The sequence below is a fragment of the Malaya genurostris genome, chromosome 3 (genome assembly GCF_030247185.1).
Source record: "Malaya genurostris strain Urasoe2022 chromosome 3, Malgen_1.1, whole genome shotgun sequence".
In the NCBI taxonomy this organism is placed as follows: Eukaryota; Metazoa; Arthropoda; class Insecta; order Diptera; family Culicidae; genus Malaya; species Malaya genurostris.
In genome coordinates this window covers 202,893,967-202,917,855 of record NC_080572.1, presented here as the reverse complement: position 1 = coordinate 202,917,855, position 23,889 = coordinate 202,893,967, and the positions used below count along the sequence as shown (strand labels likewise).

At 37.9% G+C, this 23,889-nt stretch overlaps 1 protein-coding gene across 1 annotated transcript; it reads left to right on the top strand.

Moving 5' to 3' along the window:
* Nucleotides 1-15,016: 15,016 nt before the first annotated feature.
* On the top strand, nt 15,017-17,802 carry LOC131435421 (SWI/SNF-related matrix-associated actin-dependent regulator of chromatin subfamily E member 1). The gene is made up of 3 exons (XM_058603284.1): nt 15,017-15,121; nt 15,236-16,498; nt 16,683-17,802. The coding sequence occupies exons 2-3, from the start codon at nt 15,253-15,255 to the stop codon at nt 17,441-17,443; spliced, it is 2,007 nt and encodes a 668-aa protein (XP_058459267.1). The 5' UTR covers nt 15,017-15,121; nt 15,236-15,252; the 3' UTR covers nt 17,444-17,802.
* Nucleotides 17,803-23,889: the final 6,087 nt, after the last annotated feature.

Here is a 23,889-nt window from a genome sequence, read left to right as displayed (position 1 = left end):
AATAATTATTTGAATATTTTAAATTGGAATGCTCGATCTTTGAAATCGAGTGAAGATGAATTTTATAATTTTCTCAAAGTTCACAAAATTCATATTGCCATTGTGACAGAAACTTTTCTTAAACCAAATGTAAAATTGAAAAGTAATCCACATTATGTGGTTCATCGATTTGACAGGTCTACTGGAATGGGTGGTGGAGTTGCCATTTTTGTCCAACGGCAAATTAAACATCGAATTTTACCTTCTTTCAATACTAAAGTTATTGAAAGCTTGGGAATCGAAGTTGAAACCATTCATGGAATTTATTTCATCGCTGGAGCATATTTGCCATTCCAATGCACCGGCGAACAATTAAATTTCTTTAAAGGCGATTTGCAAAAACTTACAAGATATCGATCGAAATTTTTCGTAATAGGGGACTTAAATGCTAAGCATGTCCAGTGGAATTGTAGGCAAAATAACAGTAATGGTAAAATACTTCATAATCAACTCTCAGCTGGTTACTTCACAGTTCTTCATCCCAGTAATCCTACTTGTTTCTCTTCCGTGAAAAACCCGTCTACAATTGATCTGGTTCTAACAGATCAAAGTCACATTTGTAGTGAACCGATTACTCATGCTGACTTTGACTCAGATCATCTTCCAGTAACATTCAGACTTTCCAACGAAGCTATAATTAATCCAATTAGTTCTATTTTCAACTATCATAGAGCTAATTGGTTGGATTACAGATCTCACATTGAAAATCATGTGGATCATGAAACTATTTTAGAAAATTCTGCGGACATCGACACAGCAATTGACAATTTGAATCATTATATTATCGAAGCTAGAAATCTTTCAGTTCCCAAAGCTCAAACTAAATTAAATTCTCCTATCATCGATGACAATCTTCAACTGCTCATTCGGTTGAAGAATGTTCGGCGACGACAATATCAACGTTCTCGTGATCCTGCTATGAAAAACATAGTTAAGGATTTACAAAAAGAAATTAAACATATATTTACTCTTTTGCGAAATGAAAATTTCGCTAAAGAAGTTGAACAAATTAAACCATATTCTAAACCTTTCTGGAAACTTTCTAAGGTTCTTAAGAAACCTCAGAAACCAATTCCTGCTCTCAAGGAAGGAAATCAAATACTTCTTACAAATGGTGAAAAAGCTCAAAAACTTGCTCAGCAGTTCGAGAGTGTTCACAATTTTAATTTAAACGTTGTGAGTCCTATTGAAAATGAAGTCTCACTGAAATATGATCATATTTCAACCCAAGTGTTATCACACGATGACATTATTGAGACGAATTTTGATGAAATTAAATTAGTTATTAGGAAACTCAAAAACATGAAGGCTCCTGGTAATGATGGAATTTTTAATATTCTTATTAAAAATCTTCCCGATGTTGCCTTGAGACTCCTGGTTAAAATTTTCAACAAGTGTTTTTCATTAGCTTACTTCCCAAAAAGATGGAAAAACGCTAAAGTAATTCCTATCCTAAAACCTGATAAAAACCCAGCAGAAACATCAAGTTATCGCCCAATTAGCTTACTTTCTTCTATCAGTAAACTTTTTGAAAAAATTATCTTGTTGAGAATGATGACTCATATAAATGAGAATTCAATTTTTTTACCAGAGCAGTTTGGATTTCGTCATGAACATTCAACTACTCATCAGCTTGTCAGAGTAACGAACATGCTAAAATCAAATAAATCTTCTGGGTTATCCACTGGAGTTGCTCTTCTAGACATAGAAAAAGCATTCGACAGTGTTTGGCACAAAGGTTTAATAGCAAAAATGTCCGATTTCCAGTTTCCTATTTATTTGATCAAAATGATTCAAAATTATTTAACTGATCGTACTCTTCAGGTTAGCTATCAGAATTGTAAATCTGAATTGCTACCCGTACGAGCCGGTGTTCCGCAGGGTTCGAGCGTAGCTCCAATCTTGTATAATATTTTCACTTCTGATCTTCCAAATCTACCCGTTGGTTGTCAGAAATCGCTATTCTGTGACGACACAAGTCTGTTAGCCACAGGTAGAAATCTAAGAGTGATCTGCAGTCGCCTACAAAGAAGTTTAAATATTTTCAGTGATTATCTGTCAAAATGGAAAATTAAACCAAATGCAGCAAAAACGCAATTAATTATCTTTCCTCACAAGCCAAGAGCTTCTTTTCTTAAACCAAACAATAATCACATTCTTAAATTGAATGGCTTGGAATTGACATGGTCTGATCAAGCTAAATACTTAGGTTTAACGTATGACAAAAAACTCACTTTCAAGGATCACATTGAAGGAATCCAGGCAAAGTGTAATAAATATATTAAATGTTTATATCCTCTTATAAACAGAAATTCTAAGCTCTGTCTAAAAAACAAACTGTTAATTTATAAACAAATTTTCAGACCAGCCATGCTTTATGCGGTACCAATTTGGTCAAGTTGTTGTTCCACCAGGAAGAAAACGCTTCAAAGGATTCAGAATAAAATTCTGAAAATGATTCTGAAGCGTCCTCCCTGGTTTAGTACAAATGAGTTACACAGACTCACAAATATAGAACCATTAGATGTAATGTCACATAATATTATAAGCAAATTCCGACAAAAATCGATGCAATCTTCAATTGAATCGATTCGCTCTCTGTATTAGTTAGTAAGTTAGTATATAAGTTCCTTTTCCCCATTACACAATACAAGTAGGTTTAGAATTTTCCCTACACAATAATCTCAGAATTGCGGAAGCAAATAATGTCTTCATGGTAATAACCAAATCATATATATATATATATATATATATATATATATATATATATATATATATATATATATATATATATATATATATATATATATATATATATATATATATATATATATATATATATATATATATATATATATATATATATATAACAGGGCTGAAAAGTCACCACTTGTGGCTGAACACCCAATTTAAATCTTAATAATTTAATTTTAACTCATATTCCAATGAATAGTTATTTAAAAAAAAAAAAAAAAAAAAAAAAAGAATTGCAGATTAGTGCTGCAGCGACAATATCTTTCTTGATAACGACCGTACCGATTCAGTGTTGCTTGGTTGTTCAAAAGTATTATCGTTGTTATTTCCAAAGTGTATACCTTTAAATTCAATTGTTTCGAAATCAGAAAAATTTTCAACTGTAAAATTTTACAGTTATTTTAAAAGTTTTTCTGGTTGATTTTTTGAAACCTTTTAATAACAAGGTTGAACGTTTTTATTGGTACAATAATATTATTTTGTGTGTAGTCCTAATTAAAATAGTTTGGTGCTCAATTTAGAATAATCTTTACGTTTTTTTTTTTTTTTTGCTTCACCTCGTTTCAACCTCGAACCGTAAGGCGCGTCCGGACAAAGTTTAAGAATGGCATGCACACTAAAATATTCCTCCGAGTTTTTGGAAACCTTTGCGCGATTTTAGCTGACGAGTGCTCGGCAAACTGTAAAACAACCGACGATCTCGATATCTGACAGATAATTTGCATTGACCAAGATTTTCAGTGTTGTGCGAATACATTTCCGAGATTTTCGATTATTGAAATAGAAATTACCGAAATTATCGCCGAAATCTTGCCAAATATTCGACTGTTTGTTATAACAGATTTAAAATACAAGATAAACATAGGAGTTTTCAGTTCCCGACTTTCGATCGGAGCCTCGGAGACCCCTAGTTTTATATATCATTCGACTCAGCTCGACATGATCGGAAAATGTAAGTGTGTGTGCATATGTGTGTATGTGCATATGTGTGTATGTGCACCTTTCGAAGATTTATTTTATACGCTCAATTTTCTCGGAGTTTCCGGAAATATGATCGTATAAGTGACGTAACCGACAAGCCGCCCTTTTTTATGCGCTCACTTCTCTCGATGATTACTTAGTCGATATCAACAAACCTAGCCTTGTTTGAAAGCTTCTACTGACTTGTGAATCAAGTTTGAAGATCAATTGGATGACGCTTTCGGTTCCGGAGATATGAATTGTAAATTAATATGTAAATATAGAATTTTTTCTCGTAAATGGCTTAACCGATTTCAGCAAACTTAAACTCATTTTAAAGCTACTATTGATATGATCGTTGAAGCGACGTATCCGTCAAACCTATTTGCTTTTCTCTATAGAAAGGTAACAAAAATGCTGGAATAACCGACTTTCGAACGGAGCATCGGAAACCCCTAGTGTTCTATATCATTCGACTCAGTTGGAGATTGGAAAATGTCTGTACTGTACTAATCGGTTCAGCCATCTCCGAGAAAAGTGCGTGACATTATTATCACATATTTGGTGAATATCACCCTGGAAGTCGGATTCAAATGAAATTCGGGTACTTTGTATGGAAACATAAGACCGACGAAACGACCTAAAAAAGCCTCAGTATTACATTCCTGTAGCGGAATTTGACCTTCTGTTCCAACAAACTTCGCATCCGATTCAGAGTGTACAGAACCATTGCATGGCTAGTGCTACAATTCTACTGACACTACGAATCCTTTCAGTTCGGTGCTCGAACATACGACAACTGGTTTGTAAGACCAACGCCCTATGCATTGAACCGACCTGCCACTCGCTTTTCAACACTGTATCACAAATTTAACTACCCCTCAGTAGCTGGTAATGTCAAAGCGATATTGTTTAAAAAAAAATTGAAACTGGCAAGTTAATAAATTGTTGATTTTAAATAACGGTTGCCATAACATTGGTTACTGTGTATTGAAAACATGAAGAATGTAAACAAAACATACTCCGAATCTTAATTTTTAAATCGGGTATTTTATCACGAAGAATGAAAGTGAGTTTACCGACTGCCTCGAAAGGAAGTGTTTTGCAAATACAAATTAATGTATTCGAAAATATTCAAAGATTAGATTCGCTCTATACTTAGGTAATATTGGCGGTATTCTATCGCTCGGAACAAATAAAAGCTTAACTGAGACAAAAAAGGAAAGGTTGGACATCAAATTGATACTTTCACATAAAACGGATCCACTGAAAGACCGGCCCGCTGGAAGGTACATTTGATCTTTCAGAACTCTGGACCATTTTTCGCTGCATTTCGATGAAATTTTATAGATTTCTTTAAAAGAACTGGTTCATTTTTTGCGCAGCTACAAATAGAAAAGTACCATTCTAATAAAAGTGGATGGACCATTCTGGTGTGAATTGTTATCTGCTGAAAATTGCTATATAAAAAATCATTGATAAATTCTCAAGAAGTTCTTATAAAATTAACTCCAGCATCTGAAACCATCAGTGTTATTGAGAGTATAACTGAAACTAAGCTCGCTAAGCTAACTACTATCTTTCTCATAAAAGCATAATACCGAGTGTACCGAATCATTAAATTGTCATGTAGTATGAAGTTGCGATAGAATGTTTAACTTTGCGCTCTTAAAATATTTTCATCTATTTTTACATATATAAAAAAGGTATAATTATTGATATTATTAATATATTTGTGCGATATCCATCATATATGCATTCCATTCACATACATTTACTCATGTTGCATCTTTTAAAAACAGCATATCATTCGGTCAACAGGTAATTCCTTAATTTATTAGAATAGTTTTTGAGTCGCTCTTTAGAATTTATCGAAGTGGCACCGTGGATTCAAATTTAATGGAACGGGTCCGTCACATACGCAAAAGAAGATGGCAAGATTTTGAAAACAAATCGCTGTAGTTTGCTTTGCGCAGCTACAAATAGAAAAGTACCATTCTAATAAAAGTGGATGGACCATTCTGGTGTGAATTGTTATCTGCTGAAAATTGCTATATAAAAAATCATTGATAAATTCTCAAGAAGTTCTTATAAAATTAACTCCAGCATCTGAAACCATCAGTGTTATTGAGAGTATAACTGAAACTAAGCTCGCTAAGCTAACTATCTTTCTCATAAAAGCATAATACCGAGTGTACCGAATCATTAAATTGTCATGTAGTATGAAGTTGCGATAGAATGTTTAACTTTGCGCTCTTAAAATATTTTCATCTATTTTTACATATATAAAAAAGGTATAATTATTGATATTATTAATATATTTGTGCGATATCCATCATATATGCATTCCATTCACATACATTTACTCATGTTGCATCTTTTAAAAACAGCATATCATTCGGTCAACAGGTAATTCCTTAATTTATTAGAATAGTTTTTGAGTCGCTCTTTAGAATTTATCGAAGTGGCACCGTGGATTCAAATTTAATGGAACGGGTCCGTCACATACGCAAAAGAAGATGGCAAGATTTTGAAAACAAATCGCTGTAGTTTGCTTTGCGCAGCTACAAATAGAAAAGTACCATTCTAATAAAAGTGGATGGACCATTCTGGTGTGAATTGTTATCTGCTGAAAATTGCTATATAAAAAATCATTGATAAATTCTCAAGAAGTTCTTATAAAATTAACTCCAGCATCTGAAACCATCAGTGTTATTGAGAGTATAACTGAAACTAAGCTCGCCAAGCTAACTACTATCTTTCTCATAAAAGCATAATACCGAGTGTTCCGAATCATTAAATTGTCATGTAGTATGAAGTTGCGATAGAATGTTTAACTTTGCGCTCTTAAAATATTTTCATCTATTTTTACATATATAAAAAAGGTATAATTATTGATATTATTAATATATTTGTGCGATATCCATCATATATGCATTCCATTCACATACATTTACTCATGTTGCATCTTTTAAAAACAGCATATCATTCGGTCAACAGGTAATTCCTTAATTTATTAGAATAGTTTTTGAGTCGCTCTTTAGAATTTATCGAAGTGGCACCGTGGATTCAAATTTAATGGAACGGGTCCGTCACATACGCAAAAGAAGATGGCAAGATTTTGAAAACAAATCGCTGTAGTTTGCTTAAACTGGAGTCGTCGAATCAAAAGCAATATTACTGAAAATGTACGACGAACGAAATTTTTAAGTTTTGGAATACGACATGGCCATTTAATATTTTTGCTACATAAAAACATGAAACAGAAAACGCACGAATGGTGTTTATGGGTATCTTGTTTTATCTAAAAAATATATTTAGAAATTTTTCTTTCCTGTTTTTCATTTCTTGGGGAGTAACTGAGTTTTCTTGTTGAAGTAATAATGCCCGAATCACTAAAATATGAATGAATTCTCTATAATATAAGATTGATTTACAACTTTTTATTTCAGCTTAATTTGCTTCCTGAAATTCTCAAATTGTTTTTTATTCTGGGGCTCCTTGGTAACTATTTCAATGCAACTTAAACAGTGTTGCCCGATAAGATTTTTTTATCATTATCAAGGGGTTTCTATATATGTGGTAACTGGCGGTGAACCGCTAGCAGACCATTTTATGTATAGTTTTTTCTTCGGAGTGTCAGGTCGTGTCGTCGTTAAGACCTTTCATTTGAATCTAAGTTTGTGAAAATCGGTTCTGCCATTTCCGAGAAAAATGAGTGACAATATTTGTCACACATACAGACATTTGTCCATTCGTTGAGCTGATTCGAATTGTATATGACATTCGACCTTTCGAACCTCGGTTCAAAATTCGGTTTTCACAGTGATTGTATAGCCTTTCTATATAAGAAAGACAGAAACAAGTTTAAATCTTCGATTTTCCGGGCCTACTGAAAAGGTCCGAATTTCTGCAATAACTCGCATGCATGAACACCAATAACTTCGATAATTTCTTTCCAAAAACGACGAAGATCTCGGTACTTTATAGTCTTTCCCAAACCGAAAATCTGGGTGAATGCAAATTACTTGTCAAACGGATAATCTCAGTTGTTTTAATTTTGCCGAGATTCGAGAAAAAATTCAAGTGTGCATATTTATGTCTCATGGAATTACGAGCATATTTTGACACAAGTTTTGTTAAAAGATGACATTACTAAGACACATTTTGATGAAACAATAAATAATAGAGCTTCTTGCAATGGTGAAGCATTAAATATGTTTTAACCTTTCCGACGTTGCCTTAAGATACTTGGTTGAAACATTCAACAAGTGCTTTGTGCCATTCGTAACCGAATGTTCGAAGTGAGCACACGCGTTTTTTTTAACAATCGACATCGGTAAGACGAAGGTGCCTATCACAGCAGAGGCTGTAGTATAGGCATTAAATAAAAGTGATAAAAAGTAGCATCCCCGCAAGTGAGTTCTGTCTGTGCACCGGTTTTGTATCGGTATCGACAGTAGACGCTATTGTGCTATCCTCGGGCAGCAGTTATTTCTATTGTTTGCTACCCGCATCGCAGCAGCCAAATCCTGAGTCAAGGTCACGCTGAAGCACAACGAAGGAGTGAAGGAGCAACTCACCTAACAGCTTACCGTGACATACTGTTAAGTATTTTCTCAAACTTTTTCTTTCAACTTTTACTATTCATATATTTTCTTTTCATTTTATTTCTTTCTTTCTCATTTCAAGTGCGGGAGACTTCTTTACTCCCGCACTTTAAATATGAATATTGATGACAGTGGGGGTGTCTCGGAGGAGGGCGAAGCTGAACGAATGAACGAAGAACATTTAGAGGCTGAGTTTGCTTCCGAGATGCCATCTACCCCTCCTATGCCATCTCCCCCTCCGATACCATCTCCCTCTCCAATGCCATCTCCCTCTCCGATGCCTCCATCTCCCTCTAAGATATTGCCTGCTCGCCAAAAAGTTTACCAGGACGATGGCTCGAGGGGTCCGTGGGTGGTATACTTCCGGCCCAAATTAAAGTCTCTCAGAGTTTTAAATATTGCTCGGGACCTGGAAAAACATTTCTCGGCAATAAAAACAATAGATAAGGTTTCGCCAAACAAGTTACGCGTTGTTGTGTCCGACCTGAAGCAAGCAAACGAGATTGCTACCAGCGAGTTGTTCACGAAGGAGTACCGCGTGTACGTCCCGTCTCATGTGGTGGAGATCGACGGTGTGGTTCGTGACGAAAGTCTGACAATCGACGATCTGATGAAGGACGGGGTAGGCCGTTTCAAAAACCCCGACCTTCAATCAGTGAAAATTTTGGAGTGCAAGCAATTGCACTCCAAATCGATAGATGGTAAATTTTACCAATCGGACTCATTTCGCGTGACTTTTGCCGGATCTGCACTTCCAAATTATTTGGTAGTGAGTGGAGTTCGTCTACCTGTTCGGCTGTATGTACCGCGGGTAATGCATTGTACAAGCTGCAAACAGCTAGGTCATACGGCAACCTATTGTTGCAACAAACTGCGATGCGGCAAATGCGGAGAGGCCCATGAGGACGATCTCTGCAGAAGAGCAGTGGAAAAGTGTTGCTACTGCGGGGAGAATCCTCATGATCTTTCGGTGTGCCCTACGTACATACAGCGTGCGGAGAAATTGAAGCGATCCGTGAAAGAACGTTCCAAACGTTCTTATGCGGAAATCTTAAAAAGAACCACTCCATCGACCCCTGAGAACCCGTTTGCAATCTTGCCAGTTGAAGAGGATACCTCTGACGACCCAGGCGAAGGACCTTCCTACACACAGGTTGAAGGAAGCAGGAAAAGACAAAATCTGGCTTCTCCCAAGCTTCCTCGTAAAGGCCTCAGACTGTCCTCTTCGTCACAAAAGAACCAAACGGAAACAAAAAGTGCTGACTCAAAACCGAAGCAAACACCTCCTGGGTTCAAAAAACTTAGGGATGATAAGGAGTACCCAGCACTTCCTGGGGCACCAAAAAACCCGAATGACCCCAAAGCACAACCAGAAAATCCAACAAACGCTGGATTATTGAAATTTTCTGATATCGTGGACTGGATATTAACAGCCTTCAATATTACTGATCCTCTGAAAAGCTTCCTAACTGCTCTACTGCCAACAGTAAGGACATTTTTAAAACAGTTGACTGAACAATGGCCCCTCCTTGCAGCGATCGTATCTTTTGATGGATAATTTACCACTGAGAATCGAAGATATGATCATTGTGCTTCAGTGGAATTGCAGAAGTATCATCCCAAAACTTGATTCTTTCAAACACTTAATACATACTCATAATTGCGATGTATTCTCCTTGAGTGAAACTTGGCTTACTTCTAACATCAACCTCGACTTCCATAATTTTAACATAATCCGCCTGGACCGAGAAGACTCTTATGGAGGGGTACTTTTAGGGATTAAAAAGTGCTATTCATTTTATCGTATTAACCTCCCCTCGACACCGGGAATTGAAGTTGTTGCTTGCCAAATTAATATTAAAGGCAAAGATCTATGTATAGCTTCTATCTACATTCCTCCCAGAGTCTCGATAGGGCATCGTCGGCTTGCAGACATCATAGAACTTCTTCCTTCACCGCGGCTGGTTTTAGGCGACTTTAACTCGCATGGTACAGGATGGGGCTGCTTATATGATGATAATCGTTCTTCGTTAATCCAAGATCTGTGTGACAACTTCAATTTGACAATTCTAAACACGGGAGAAATGACACGGAACCCTAGACCGCCAGCACAACCAAGTGCGCTGGATTTATCCCTTTGCTCGACTTCGCTACAGTTAGATTGCAAGTGGAAGGTAATCTGTGATCCTCACGGTAGCGATCACTTGCCGATCATAGTTTCTATCACCAACCGTGGAAGACCATCGGAAACAATCAATGTTTCGTACGATTTCACACGAAACATTGATTGGAAACGTTACGCGAGCTCGATATCTGAGAAACTAGAAACATCACAGGAGCTTCCTCCGGAGGAAGAGTATACATTTTTGGCTGGCTTGATTCTTGACACCGCAATTCAAGCTCAGACGAAACGAGTACCTAGCGCGCAAACTAGTATGCGTTCTCCCAACCCATGGTGGGACAAAGAGTGCTCAGAGCTGAAAACGAAAAAAGCTTCAGCCTTCATCTCGTTTAGAAGGAACGGAACTCCAGATAATTATCGGAAATACGCGGCGTTAGAATTTCAAATGAAAAGTCTGATTAAAGCTAAGAAACGCGGTTACTGGCGAAGGTTTGTTGACGGATTAACGAGAGAAACAGCAATGAGCACTCTTTGGAATACGGCCCGTCGCATGCGCAATCGAAATCACGCGAACGAAAGCGAGGAATATTCTAACCGCTGGATATTTGATTTCGCTAAGAAAGTATGTCCTGATTCTGTTCCGGAACAGAAGATATCCCGCGTCGCGACATTGAATACAAACGAAACACCGTTTTCGATGGTAGAGTTCTCACTTGCGCTCTTGTCGTGTAACAATAGAGCCCCGGGGTTAGACAGAATTAAATTCAACTTGTTGAAAAATCTGCCCGACTCTGCCAAAAGGCGCTTGTTGAATTTATTCAACAAGTTCCTCGAGGGTAATATTGTCCCACACGAATGGAGAGAAGTGAGAGTTATTACTATTCAAAAACCTGGAAAACCAGCCTCCGATCACAATTCGTATCGGCCGATTGCTATGCTTTCCTGTATTCGGAAATTGTTGGAGAAAATGATTCTCTTCCGTCTAGACAATTGGGTCGAAACAAATGGATTGCTTTCAGGTACACAATTTGGGTTCCGCAGGGGCAAAGGAACGAACGATTGTCTAGCGTTGCTCTCAACAGAAATTCAAATGGCATTTGCTCGTAAAGAACAAATGGCATCAGTTTTCCTCGACATCAAGGGGGCATTCGATTCAGTTTCCATTAACGTTCTATCTGAGAAGTTGCATCAGCATGGTCTTTCACCAGTTTTGAACAACTTTTTATATAATCTATTGTCCGAGAAACACATGCATTTTGAGCATGGTGATTTGACGACAAAGCGATTCAGTTACATGGGTCTTCCTCAGGGCTCATGCTTAAGCCCCCTTTTATACAACTTTTACGTAAATAACATTGATGAATGTATCAACACATCTTGCACGCTAAGACAACTTGCCGACGACAGTGTTGTGTCTATTATAGGACCCAAAGCTGCCGATCTCCAAGGACCATTGCAAGATACCCTCGACAACTTGTCGACATGGGCTTTTCAAATGGGTATCGAGTTCTCTACGGAGAAAACTGAGCTGGTTGTATTTTCAAGGAAGCGAGAACCTGCGCAATTACAGCTTCAACTAGGGGGTGAAACCATAGCTCAGGTTTTCACATTTAAATATCTCGGGGTCTGGTTCGATTCCAAAGGTACCTGGGGATGTCACATTAGGTATTTGAAACGAAAATGCCTACAGAGAATCAATTTCCTTCGTACAATAACCGGAACTTGGTGGGGCTCTCACCCAGGAGACCTGATCAGGTTGTACAAAACGACGATATTGTCAGTAATGGAATATGGATGTTTCTGTTTCCGCTCCGCTACGAATATTCATTTCATTAAACTGGAAAGAATTCAGTATCGTTGTTTACGTATTGCCTTGGGTTGCATGCAATCAACCCATACGATGAGTCTTGAAGTGCTGGCGGGCGTCTTACCGTTGAAAAACAGGTTCTGGGATCTCTCATATCGACTGCTAATCCGATGCGACATTTTGAATCCGATGGTGATAGAAAACTTTGAAAAGCTCGTCGAGCTTAATTCACAAACCCGTTTTATGTCCTTGTATTTTGACTACATGGCTCAGAATATAAATCCTTCTTCGTTTGTTCCCAATCGTGTTCATTTTGTGGATACTTCTAATTCTACTGTGTTTTTCGACACATCCATGAAAGAAGAAATTTGTGGAATCCCGGATCCTGTACGCCCTCAAGAGATCCCAAAAATTTTTAATAATAAATTTAAAGAAGTCGACTGTAACAAAATGTTTTACACTGACGGATCATATCTAGACGGGTCCACTGGCTTCGGTATATTCAATGTAAATTTCACCGCTTCCTATAAACTCAGTGATCCAGCTTCAGTTTACGTCGCAGAACTAGCTGCAATTCAGTATACCCTTGAGATCATTGACACTCTGCCCACAGATCACTACTTCATTGTATCGGACAGTCTCAGTTCCATTGAGGCTCTCCGTTCAGTGAAGCCTGGAAAGCACTCACCGTATTTCCTGGGGAAAATACGGGAACAATTGAGTGCTTTATCTGCAAAATCATACCAGATTACCTTGGTTTGGGTCCCCTCACATTGTTCCATACGGGGCAATGAGAGGGCGGACTCGTTAGCCAAGGTGGGCGCACTAGAAGGTGATATCTATGAAAGACCAATCTGCTTCAATGAATTTTTCAGTTGCTGTCGTCAGAAAACTCTAGCTAGCTGGCAGAATACATGGAATAGTGGAACTCTGGGACGATGGTTACACTCAATAATCCCACAGGTATCGACGAAAGCTTGGTTCCGGGGGTTAGACGTGAGCCGAGACTTTATTCGTGTAATGTCAAGGCTCATGTCTAATCATTATATGTTCAGCGCGCATCTCCGTCGTGTGGGGCTCGCTGAGAGTGGTGTCTGCGTTTGCGGTGAGGGTTATCATGACATCGAACATGTTGTTTGGACATGTGTCGAGTATTGTGATGCCAGGTCCCAACTCATAGGTTCCCTTCGGGCCCGAGGTATACCACCCTTCGTACCAGTCCGCGACGTCTTGGCAACTCGAAATCTTCCTTATATGACTCTCATCTATAACTTCTTGAAAACTATCAATGCTCAAATTTAGTGCTCTCCCTATCTCTTTCTCGTCTACAGCTCTACCCCACTCTTCTTTACGTTGCTGGAAGTATGGCCTGTGTAAACGATGCTTCGGAGCATGCACCTGCCTTGAACTGACTGAGTTGCTGGAAGCTACCCAAAAACGTCACATCAACGTCAGAACACACCAACGAAGCATCCCAATCCAGAATAATCTCTTCATTGCTACAAGCTGAAAAACATGAAGATTCATCGAACGCAAAATTTGTCTAAAAGATGTATGCCACAAACCAATGATGTATTCAAATTTCAATTCAATACTGTGTAGGTCCCACCCTCCCTATGTCCCCTTACTAACTGGGGAGTATGCCGCCCCGTAATACGGCATCCCTTTCTCTCTCCCTAACAACAAGACAATCGGCCACGTTAAGCTAAAGCAAATGAGCCTAATAAAAATTTTATTTGAAAAAAAAAAAAAAAAGTGCTTTGTGCCTTCGAAACAGATGAAAATACGCTAAAGTAATTTCTGTTTTCAAGCCCAATTCTGCAGAAGCGTCCAGTTATCAACCAATTACTTTACGTTCTTTTATTAGTAAACTTTTTGAAAAAAAATAATCTTAGTGAGAATGATGTCTCTCATACATTTCGCGTATACAGAAACCTTAATTGAAAGAAGTGTTATTTCGTAAATATAATCCAAATATTATCTACTCGGTATTATACAAGCTGTGAAGTTAAAAATTTACAGTATCCGAAAAATATTGTATTGTCACGAACGTGGTTTCAATTTGCACCAGAAGATATCGTTATGTCGATTTCGTGATTATTTTAAGAGAGAAAGTATTTGAATAATTATTCCCGAAACTATATTCCTTGTTAGAATTTTAGTTCGTTTTCACTTATGGGTGCAGAAAACAGACATTTATGTAGAGATTTAAATAGTTTAAGGAATTCAAACGCGGTTCTGAGAAGAGATCCTCTAGCAGCAACTCGCCTGTAGCAAACCCAGTCAACATAGAGAGAAATCAGTCTACAGCTCAGACACGCCACTGCACGGTATCACATTTAACATATCATGTCAAATATCTAGGTGTTCAGTTTTGCTACTTCCGAGCGCGCGAGTTTGACATTTTTCATCTACTTGCATGTTAAACGAGATTCGACGCAAACTCGACTGGGGGCGTGAAATGTGAGATGCATATAATGGTAATTTAAATATAAATAAAAATAAATAAAAATTTTAATGATAGAAGCTATGATGAAGAATCTTTTAAGACTGAGAATTCCTAGTCTTAAAATGGACTTTTGCAAAAATACCCAACGACCATGCTGAAATTATAGCTGTCAATATGAACGAATATTTTCCGTGTATTTTCAACTCGATCATTTGATTTCATCGATTTTTCGACCAACTCACATTATCATACACCGCAATGGTTCCCACCTGGTAGATACACACGAGATTCATTGAATAAGTTTATTCTGTCAAGAGTGTGTTGTGTTGGCTGTTACTACTAGCTTGAGGCTTCATTAAATTGGAATTCATAACTTAGCGGTACGTGTTTTTATTGTTGAATAAACCATATTGTTTGTAAAATGTTATTTGTCGAGTTTACCAGGAAATTTACTTCGCAATGAACTGATCTTGCGTTGAATAATATTGTTTCAGCCGATCTGAAATCCAAAATGGCGCTCCCATCCAACTACAAACATTCACCGGTGTCAACCCCGACAACGCAAAGATTACGCCCATCCGGATCTAGTTCTGAGAGTCGTAAACCTGACACGTCGAGTCCATTTATGCATAGTTCACAGGGAAATCCAGCATTTACACCTCAAAAGCTGGGCAAAACAACTACAACCGCCGAAGCGAAAATTATTAAACCCCCGAAAGCACCGGAGAAACCTTTAACCCCTTATATGCGATATTCGCGCAAGGTTTGGGATTCGATCAAAGCATCTAACTCGGACCTGAAACTGTGGGAAGTTGGAAAAATTATCGGTCAACAGTGGCGTGATTTGCCAGAAAAGGACAAAGAAGAATACATCACTGAGTATGAAGCAGAAAAGTTGGAATACGAAAAAAATCTGAAAGCTTACCACAGTTCGCCTGCATATCTAGCATACTTAACTGCGAAAAATAAGGCAAAGCCAGGTTGTGATGGTGATGGTCATGAGCCTTCTCGTTCTAGCTCTAAAAGTGGTCAGCAGGACCGTCGAATCGATATACAACCCGCTGAAGATGAGGAAGATCAAGATGATGGGTATTCTTTTAAGCATGTTGCATATGCAAGATTTTCGCGTAATCATCGTTTGATAAACGAAATTTTTTCTGATGCGGTTGTTCCTGACGTTCGATCAGTCGTTACTACGCAAAGAATGCTCGTTCTTAAAAGACAAGTTCAGTCGTTGGCTATGCATCAAATGAAATTACAACATGAACTACAATTGATCGAAGAAAAATTTGATACAAGGAAACGTAAGTTCGTCGAGTCAAGCGAACAATTTCAAGATGAACTAAAAAAGCACTGTAAGCCGGCTGTTGACGACGAGACATTCCAAAAAATGGTCGACCGACAATATGAAATGTTAAAACGAGAACGCTTACGAACTGTCGAAGATCAGCAAAAACCATCTGTAGCGGCTCCTGCTGCGGTCAAGCAGGACGATCATGCCGGAGAATGTCCGGTTGCTCCAATCGAAGAAACTCGCACCGATACAGAAACTGAAATTAAGCCACCGCTCGATTCAGGTTCCGTAACAAAGCATGATGGCAGAGAAGAGCCAGTAGGAGCAGAGGACGAGACCAAACTGGCTACTGCCGACCACAAACCGCAGGAAGATATGAAAGAAGTACACGTAGACCATAAAACAACTATGGTGGATCAAACACCAAACGTTCCTCCCGTTGCAGCCGTTGTTCCTCAATCGGGTGAGTATTTTTGTTTGGTCTAGAGTAATCTGTTTTACGTGCTTTGAAGTTTTGACATTTTTCTCCAAAACAATGCATGTGCATCTGATTTGCTAATCAAAATTTGGATTCAGTAGTTTTTTTTAAAGATTTGTTTTATCATTTATTTGATGGAATCTTCTTTTCTGTTCTATTTATTTGACAGAACACTATCGTGCTGCTACTGGTCACCCACCAGTCGTACCGGAACAAAAACCCGAAATTCCACCTATTGCAGCTACACCGCCGCCGCCCGTTTCAGCTCCACTTCCCCATCATCACGCTGCTCCAGTGCCAACGTCAACCCCTTCATCCCCATACCCAACTCACAGCGCCGAATCACATGTTGCACCACCTAACGTTACTGTGCCGCATCATCAAGGACCTCCACCGCCACCGCCGAGTCATCATATGCCACCACACATGCAACCCCATCCGGGAATGCCTTCCCACTCGGGCTATCCGGGTTATCCACATGCCGGTCCACCTCGTCCATATTATCTACCCAGTGGATACGGCGCCCATCCCCAATCGTACGCACAATACGGCCATTATCCTTATCACCAACAGTACGCACCACCTCCCCCGGGTCAGTATTTGCCTTGTCCTCCACGTCCAGGTCACGGTGGACCTATGGGCCATTACGGTGCTGATCCACATCATGGAAGTCCGGCTGGCGATGGACATCATCAACACTCGCCGTATGGCCCCGGACCAACGCCAGGCGGTCCCCCACCGGTAACTGCTGGAAATACTGGCGGACCAATTTCCGGTGGTCCACCACAATCACCGGCTGGCGGTCACGCAGGTGGACATCCTTCAGAAGGTGATGCTCCAGAGAAGCCCGAAAAACCAGAAAAGACACCCTCCAAGAAGAAGAAATCAAGCAAGAAAGATTCTGAAAAGAAAGCAGTCCATGATGACTAAAATTAATGAACGAATTGTCTACATTCATATTAACAATGACGATAAAACATCATAACCGATTATCTTTTACGTGTGCTTTCAAACGAACACAATTCGTCAAGCTTTTAATTCAAACATGCATAAAAAGAATAATTTTTTTAAATCACCATGGAAAAGTATACAAACTAATTCAATTCATATTCTTACATTTGTTTCAAAATCTAATTGTGTTCCTTTTAGTCCTTATACAGTTTATATTTTATTTAATATATGGGGACATGAGCACATACATCTAATACTTATTCTAATATTAAACTTAAATCTACAACCGTTGTTTATCTGACAATGTATCTCATCTAAATATAAATACCTGTGTTTCGATTTTATTACAAGATATCCGTATAATAAACTCACGTTTGTAACCAAGGATGGGTTTTATCCACCCCGATTCTGTATTTTGTTCGAATCGGATTGTTTCGATCGAATACGAAATTTTGCATTCTGTAGCTAGATCGAATTTACCATACAAAATCATCACTCGATCGATTTACAGAATGCAAATTTTTACATTCGCTCTACAAAATCCGATTCGATTGAAGTACAGAATAGAGGTGATCGTATCAAAGAACGCTCACTATCAACTCTTCACACGATTCAATCAGTGCCATCAAAGAGGACGGATATCATCGCAGCAACAAAAAACCGGCATGGTTCATTAGCGGCCCTTACACGATCATTAAAAGTGTCATTACTAAAAAGTAATGGCACTTTTAATGATCGTGTAAGGTTTACGAGTTCAGTAATGACACGAGGAATGATGGAATTCCGGATTTTCCATCATTACCAACATTATTTCTTCTTCTTATTTTTTGTGTGGAAGTGCTGAATATCGTTGGAACTATACGCGAAAAATGACGAAGTGTAGATTTAAATTGTTAATATTTCATTAACCTTAACGTTTCAATGGCAAATCAAATTTATTTTCAGCTAAACGAAAATAAAAATATTGCTATTGCTATTGCTGGAGTAGTTTCAAATACTCATCATTAATAATGAACGTGTAATGCTAAAAAGTAATGATGTACAGTAATGCAGTAATGACGAGCGTTTGAGCAGAAGTGTCATTACTTAGTAATGACACTTTTAATGATCGTGTAAGGGCCGCTATTGTGTTGGTGATTGCCGAAAATTTGACAGAAGCTGCTCGATATTTATCTATATTGTACACGGAAAATAAAAACTACCTATTATTTGACTTCTTTTTACTTAATTTTGAGTACTTCCTTTCATTCGCTCCTTCAATTGTTGTCAAAATACGAAGAGCAAAACCACCCAACAGCGAGAGTTTCGTTCAATAAGCTAAAATTAAGTAAACCGTATTAACTTGAAATTGAGTCAATATGATTCAACTATAGAGTAAATATAACTCATCTTTGAGTATTTTTTTGCACGTGTATTACGAAAACTACCTAGAGCCACTTTACCTAAAATTAGGTTATTGAACGAAACCCCCAAATTGGGTAGAATGTACTTAAAATTAGGTTGATTTGCGGTTCCGTGTACACAACATTTCTGTATAAAATGTTCAAAACGACGTATGTAACAATGAGAGATTCTCTTTGCTTACTTTCTCTTTTGATTATTACGGCACTCTTAGCAATCCTTTACCGATAATAATAACTAAAGCTATCATCTTTTAATCTGCTCTGGAGAAATTACCGATAAAAGCAGGAATATTTCGCAATAATCGAAAGAGAAAGTAAACAAAGAGAATCTCTCATTGTTACATACGTCGTTTTGAACATTTTATACAGATTTTCAATCCGGTAGAAGATGCTATAAGAACTCGAGTTTCTCAATGCATGAACCGCGAGAGAATTTTTCTACATTTCTTTGCTCCACTTCATGCTCTGAGTATTTCACGGACCATTGAAAAAATTAGTCTGATAATGATTGGTGATGTGCGGAATCTACCAAGAGAAAATCACAAGTTGACAATTATCGCAGAAAATCGAATCGATGATTCTCATACTACCCTCTCAGCAGGCCGTTCTATTTTGTTGGTCTTTGAGCGCTTTTTCTTAATAATTAGTTGTTGTAACGGTCAATTTAAAAAATATTTTTTTCTGGCTTGTGGTCTCGAAGGGGTTGAATAGATGCGAATGACAGTTTCGCTATCTTTGCGGCATTTTGTCGCTATCTTATCGCATCGCAATCTTTTCAGAAAACTTCAGAAATTCTGCAGTAAAACTAGTCCAACGAGGCTCCAATTCCTCATATTAAAATTGGATCAACAATGGACCTCTGTCTGTCGGGTTTGTTGAACGAAAAAAATTGCATTCGGTTCAACGGTCTGTTTCAAAATCGGCAAACGAAGGTCCCGTGTTGGCCTCCCGTTGAACGATTGATTGGACTTTCATTGGACCAATAATCCAACGTATTGGACCACCGTTGAGAGTTTTTCTCTAAGAGGGTAGGTTGCAATATTTCAAAACCCTTGTGTCTCCACATTCACATACATTTTCATAGATACAACCCCTACAAAGGTTCCCTCTCAGCAGGCCGTTCAATTTTGTTGACTTTTGAGCGCTTGTTGAATGATATATTGCACGAAACATTCGTTCAATTTGCTGGAACGGTTTGTTGTTGTTTTTTCTCTTGCAAAAATACAAGTGTGAAAATTAAGTGTTACCTTTCCATAGAAAGAAAATTTGTTGTTATTCTACGTGAAGTAGAAGTATTGAGCAGGCATGTATTGTTAGTTTAAACAAATAAGTGGAAAAAACTTCAGAAATTCTGCAGTAAAACTGTTCCAACGGGGCTCCAACTCCTCATGTTAAAAATGGCTCAACAATGGACCTCTGTCTGCCGGGTTTGTTGAACAAAAAAAATGGCATTCGGTTCAACGGTCTGTTTCAAAATCGGCAAACGAAGGTCCCGTGTTGGCCTCCCGTTGAACGATTGATTGGACTTTCATTGGACCAATGATCCAACGTATTGGACCAATGAAGGACCACCGTTGAACGTTTTTTTCTAAGTGGGTTATATGCACATAGTTAGAATAAGCGGCAATAGTAAAATGATTCTATCGCAACTATCCACTACAGAATCGGATCGCGAAACGAGAATAAGCGACCGTTTGTTCCCTCTCAGCAGGCCGTTCAATTTTGCTGGTTTTTGAGCGCTTGTTAAACGACATATTGCACGAAATATTCGTTCAATTTGCTGGAACGATTTGTTGTTGTTTTTTGTCTTGCAAAAATAGTGTGAAAATTAAGTGTTTCCTTTACATAGAAAGAAATTTTTTTGTTATTCTACGTGAAGTAGAAGTATTTGAGCAGATATGTATTGATAGTTTAAATAAATAAGTGGAAAAAACTTCAGAAATTCTGCAGTAAAACTAGTCCAACGGGGCTCCAACTCCTCATGTTGAAAATGGCTCAACAATGGACCTCTGTCTGCCGGGTTTGTTGAACGAATAAAATGGCATTCGGTTCAACGGTCTGTTTCAAAATCGGCAAACGAAGGTCCCGTGTTGGCCTCCCGTTGAACGATTGATTGGACTTTCATTGGACCATTGATCCAACATATTGGACCAATAAAGGACCACCTTTGAACGTTTTTTTCTAAGTGGGTTGCTTCAGAGAGAATCCCCAAAGCAGCGAGCTAACCTTTGATTCTCAGTCATCGAGAGAAATTCGCTCTCGCACTGGTGTCTATTCTATGTTAAATGAACCATGCCGATTGTTGCTGCGATGATATCCGTCTCTCTTTGATGCTATGTCAATATCATCAGCGAAACCAAGTAACTGGCGGACTGTCGGAAAATCGTGCCTCGTGTCTATCCTTGCTATGTGTTTTCTCGATAATCTTTACATTCTATATAGCGGCCATCTTAAGAGTCAAACATGTGAATAAAACGTTTTTAACAAAATGGTTGCTTGAATCTTCGTAATCGTGATCTAATTGCAACTAATATAGTCTGGATTTGAACTACAATTTCCTAGAGATTGTGAACAGAGAGTATATTCATATAAATAATTTTAAATATTTGAAACGAAACCTGAAATTATCGAATATCGGTTATTATAAATGAAAATGTTTGTGATTAAAACATTCGGAAGAGGACGTAAACTTGTTTGCTAATGCAGCTTTTTGTGAACTTCACGAAGAACTGTTCGTTTTTTTTATTTTTTTGGTGGTATTTCCAGATAATGGTAATCTGTACCACCAAACAACACTAGTATGAAATATTTTGAAACCGAAGTGTTTCCATCAGTTTATAGTTATTCGTCTAACCATTAAATTGTAATTGTCTAATGAATTGAATATTAGATGTGATGCATTTGGAATATATCCACAGTTTCGTTGATTTAATTCAAGTGTTAAATCTATAAGTTTCACCAGGTTTTCATTTCAATGAGATTTTAAGTAATTGAAGTGTCGAGTCATATCCCAAGTAACAATTCGAATGCCTTATAGTTTTGATTATAATTTATAGGAGTTTTGTAATTGATTTTTCAATTACTACTTGTTTTATGACCACTATAATAAGTGTCTCTTTTGACAAGTAACATGGTAGTTTTTAAAGCTTCACCTTTACCTAGACTAACAACTGGACTAAACATATTACAATTTGTACTGAAATAATATCATGCAAACTTTCTTAATATTGCTCTTAAACATTTTCTTTAAAATATTATTGTCAGTTAAATTCTTTCATAAATCTAGTTTAGTGTGTGTGCATGTTCATTGGATGACAGTTTTACTCAGGCCAAATTTGAGGGTTCTAAAGTACATTTATGACACATTTGTTGTGGACGATCGTTCTTTCGGCATGTCAGGTTAAACATAGCGCTTCGGCGCAAACAAGTTGTGGTATGCTGAATTATATGATATCCATCATTGAGTATGATTGGATGAGAGTGTAGCAGTGAGTGAGTGCGGAATGACGGTGGCATGCGTTGTGTCAGAGGCCGCGAACGAGTGTATAGAATATAAGTGGATATCTGCGGAAAGGAGAATATCACACAAGTGTTTTGCAAAATGCTTTAACTTTACGTCTACTCAGCGGATTATGTTGATCCGGGGGTTTTGCATCAGCAGTTCAACATAATCAGCTGATGCACTAATGAGTCGAAGGCGAAACGTAAAAATAAGTAATAAGTCATGTGCACTTTGCACAAACTGTCTACCCACGAGCAGACCCTGTCAGCTTGGAGCAAAATCAATCTTCAGTTAAGCAACACTATCGCACGGTATCACATTCAATATATCATGTCAGTTGGATGGGTGCGCAGTGTTGCTATTTTGGCGCGCACGAATTTGACATTTCTCTTTCTTACTTCTATATGCGAGATTCGATGTGGACACGTCTGAGGGCGATATGGTCGCAAAAAAGGATGTTACCAATGATTTGTTCGGGAAATGTGAGAGCTGAATATCTTGTTAATATGATGTCTTTGCCACGAGGTACCAAACCCCCAAATGACGAAAATCTGTTGACAGTCAGTGTGTCGTCGAATTTGTTTCGTTCTTTCGGTACATCAGGTTAGTCATAGCGCATAGTTTTTTGGTAAAATGCATAAACTTTACGTCTGCTCAGCGGATTATGTTGATCCGGGGGTTTTGCATCAGCAGTTCAACATAATCTGCCGATGCACTGATGAGTCGAAGACGAAACGTAAAAATCAGGAAATCAGATCGAATTGCAAAATATCCAAGAAGCAATATCGTTCCGGCTATATCCGAAAAAAAAAATTCAAATGCAATTTATCTTAAATTATTTAAATCTTTGCATGCACTGCCATTGCTAAATGGCGACCCTTAAAAACTTCATTTCAGATCCAGAAGTAATATTCGTCTTTTTCGGTTGTGTATAATCTTGTAGCCACTTGTTCATCTTTACTGATCATAGTAACGGATAAGGCTGGATCGATTGTCTTTTGTTGAATTTTTGGTGGTTCAAAATATTGCTTTGGTGATTGATACGTTGTTGATAACAACAACGCATTGGCCAGAATAAAAATAAATGCAACCTGTACATTTTTTAGTTACTAAAACGTGCTTTCTAATGCGTGAGACAGCTATGCGTGCTAAATATGAGTGGCATACGGTGCCTTCAAACAATACAATTAGTATTGGGTCTATTTGAAGAGTAAGCGAACCGAAGACTATTGAAGAACTAAAAGCGGCCCTTACACGAGAATTATTTTTGTCATTTTTAATGATGACTAAGTAATAATATTTCAAATTTGCATAGAAAACTCGTCATTACTGCACCATACACGTTCATTAAAATGATATTATTTTTTAGTAACGACACTTTTAATGATCGTTAAGGTTAAGGTCCGCTAAAAGGAAGGGTAAATTGCAGCCGTTACGTTTTGTGTGCCTAATGGACGCGGTCATTGGATATGATAATATCACAGAAGAAATTGTTGTTATTACGCAGGAGATGTTGTCAA

What these genes read in the sequence shown, in the direction of transcription:
- LOC131435421 (XM_058603284.1), top strand. Translation starts at nt 15,253, where the DNA reads ATGGCGCTCCCATCCAACTACAAACATTCACCGGTGTCAACCCCGACA. An exon ending in AGCCGTTGTTCCTCAATCGG is followed by an intron (nt 16,499 to 16,682) that starts GTGAGTATTTTT and finishes TTTATTTGACAG; the next exon opens with AACACTATCGTGCTGCTACT.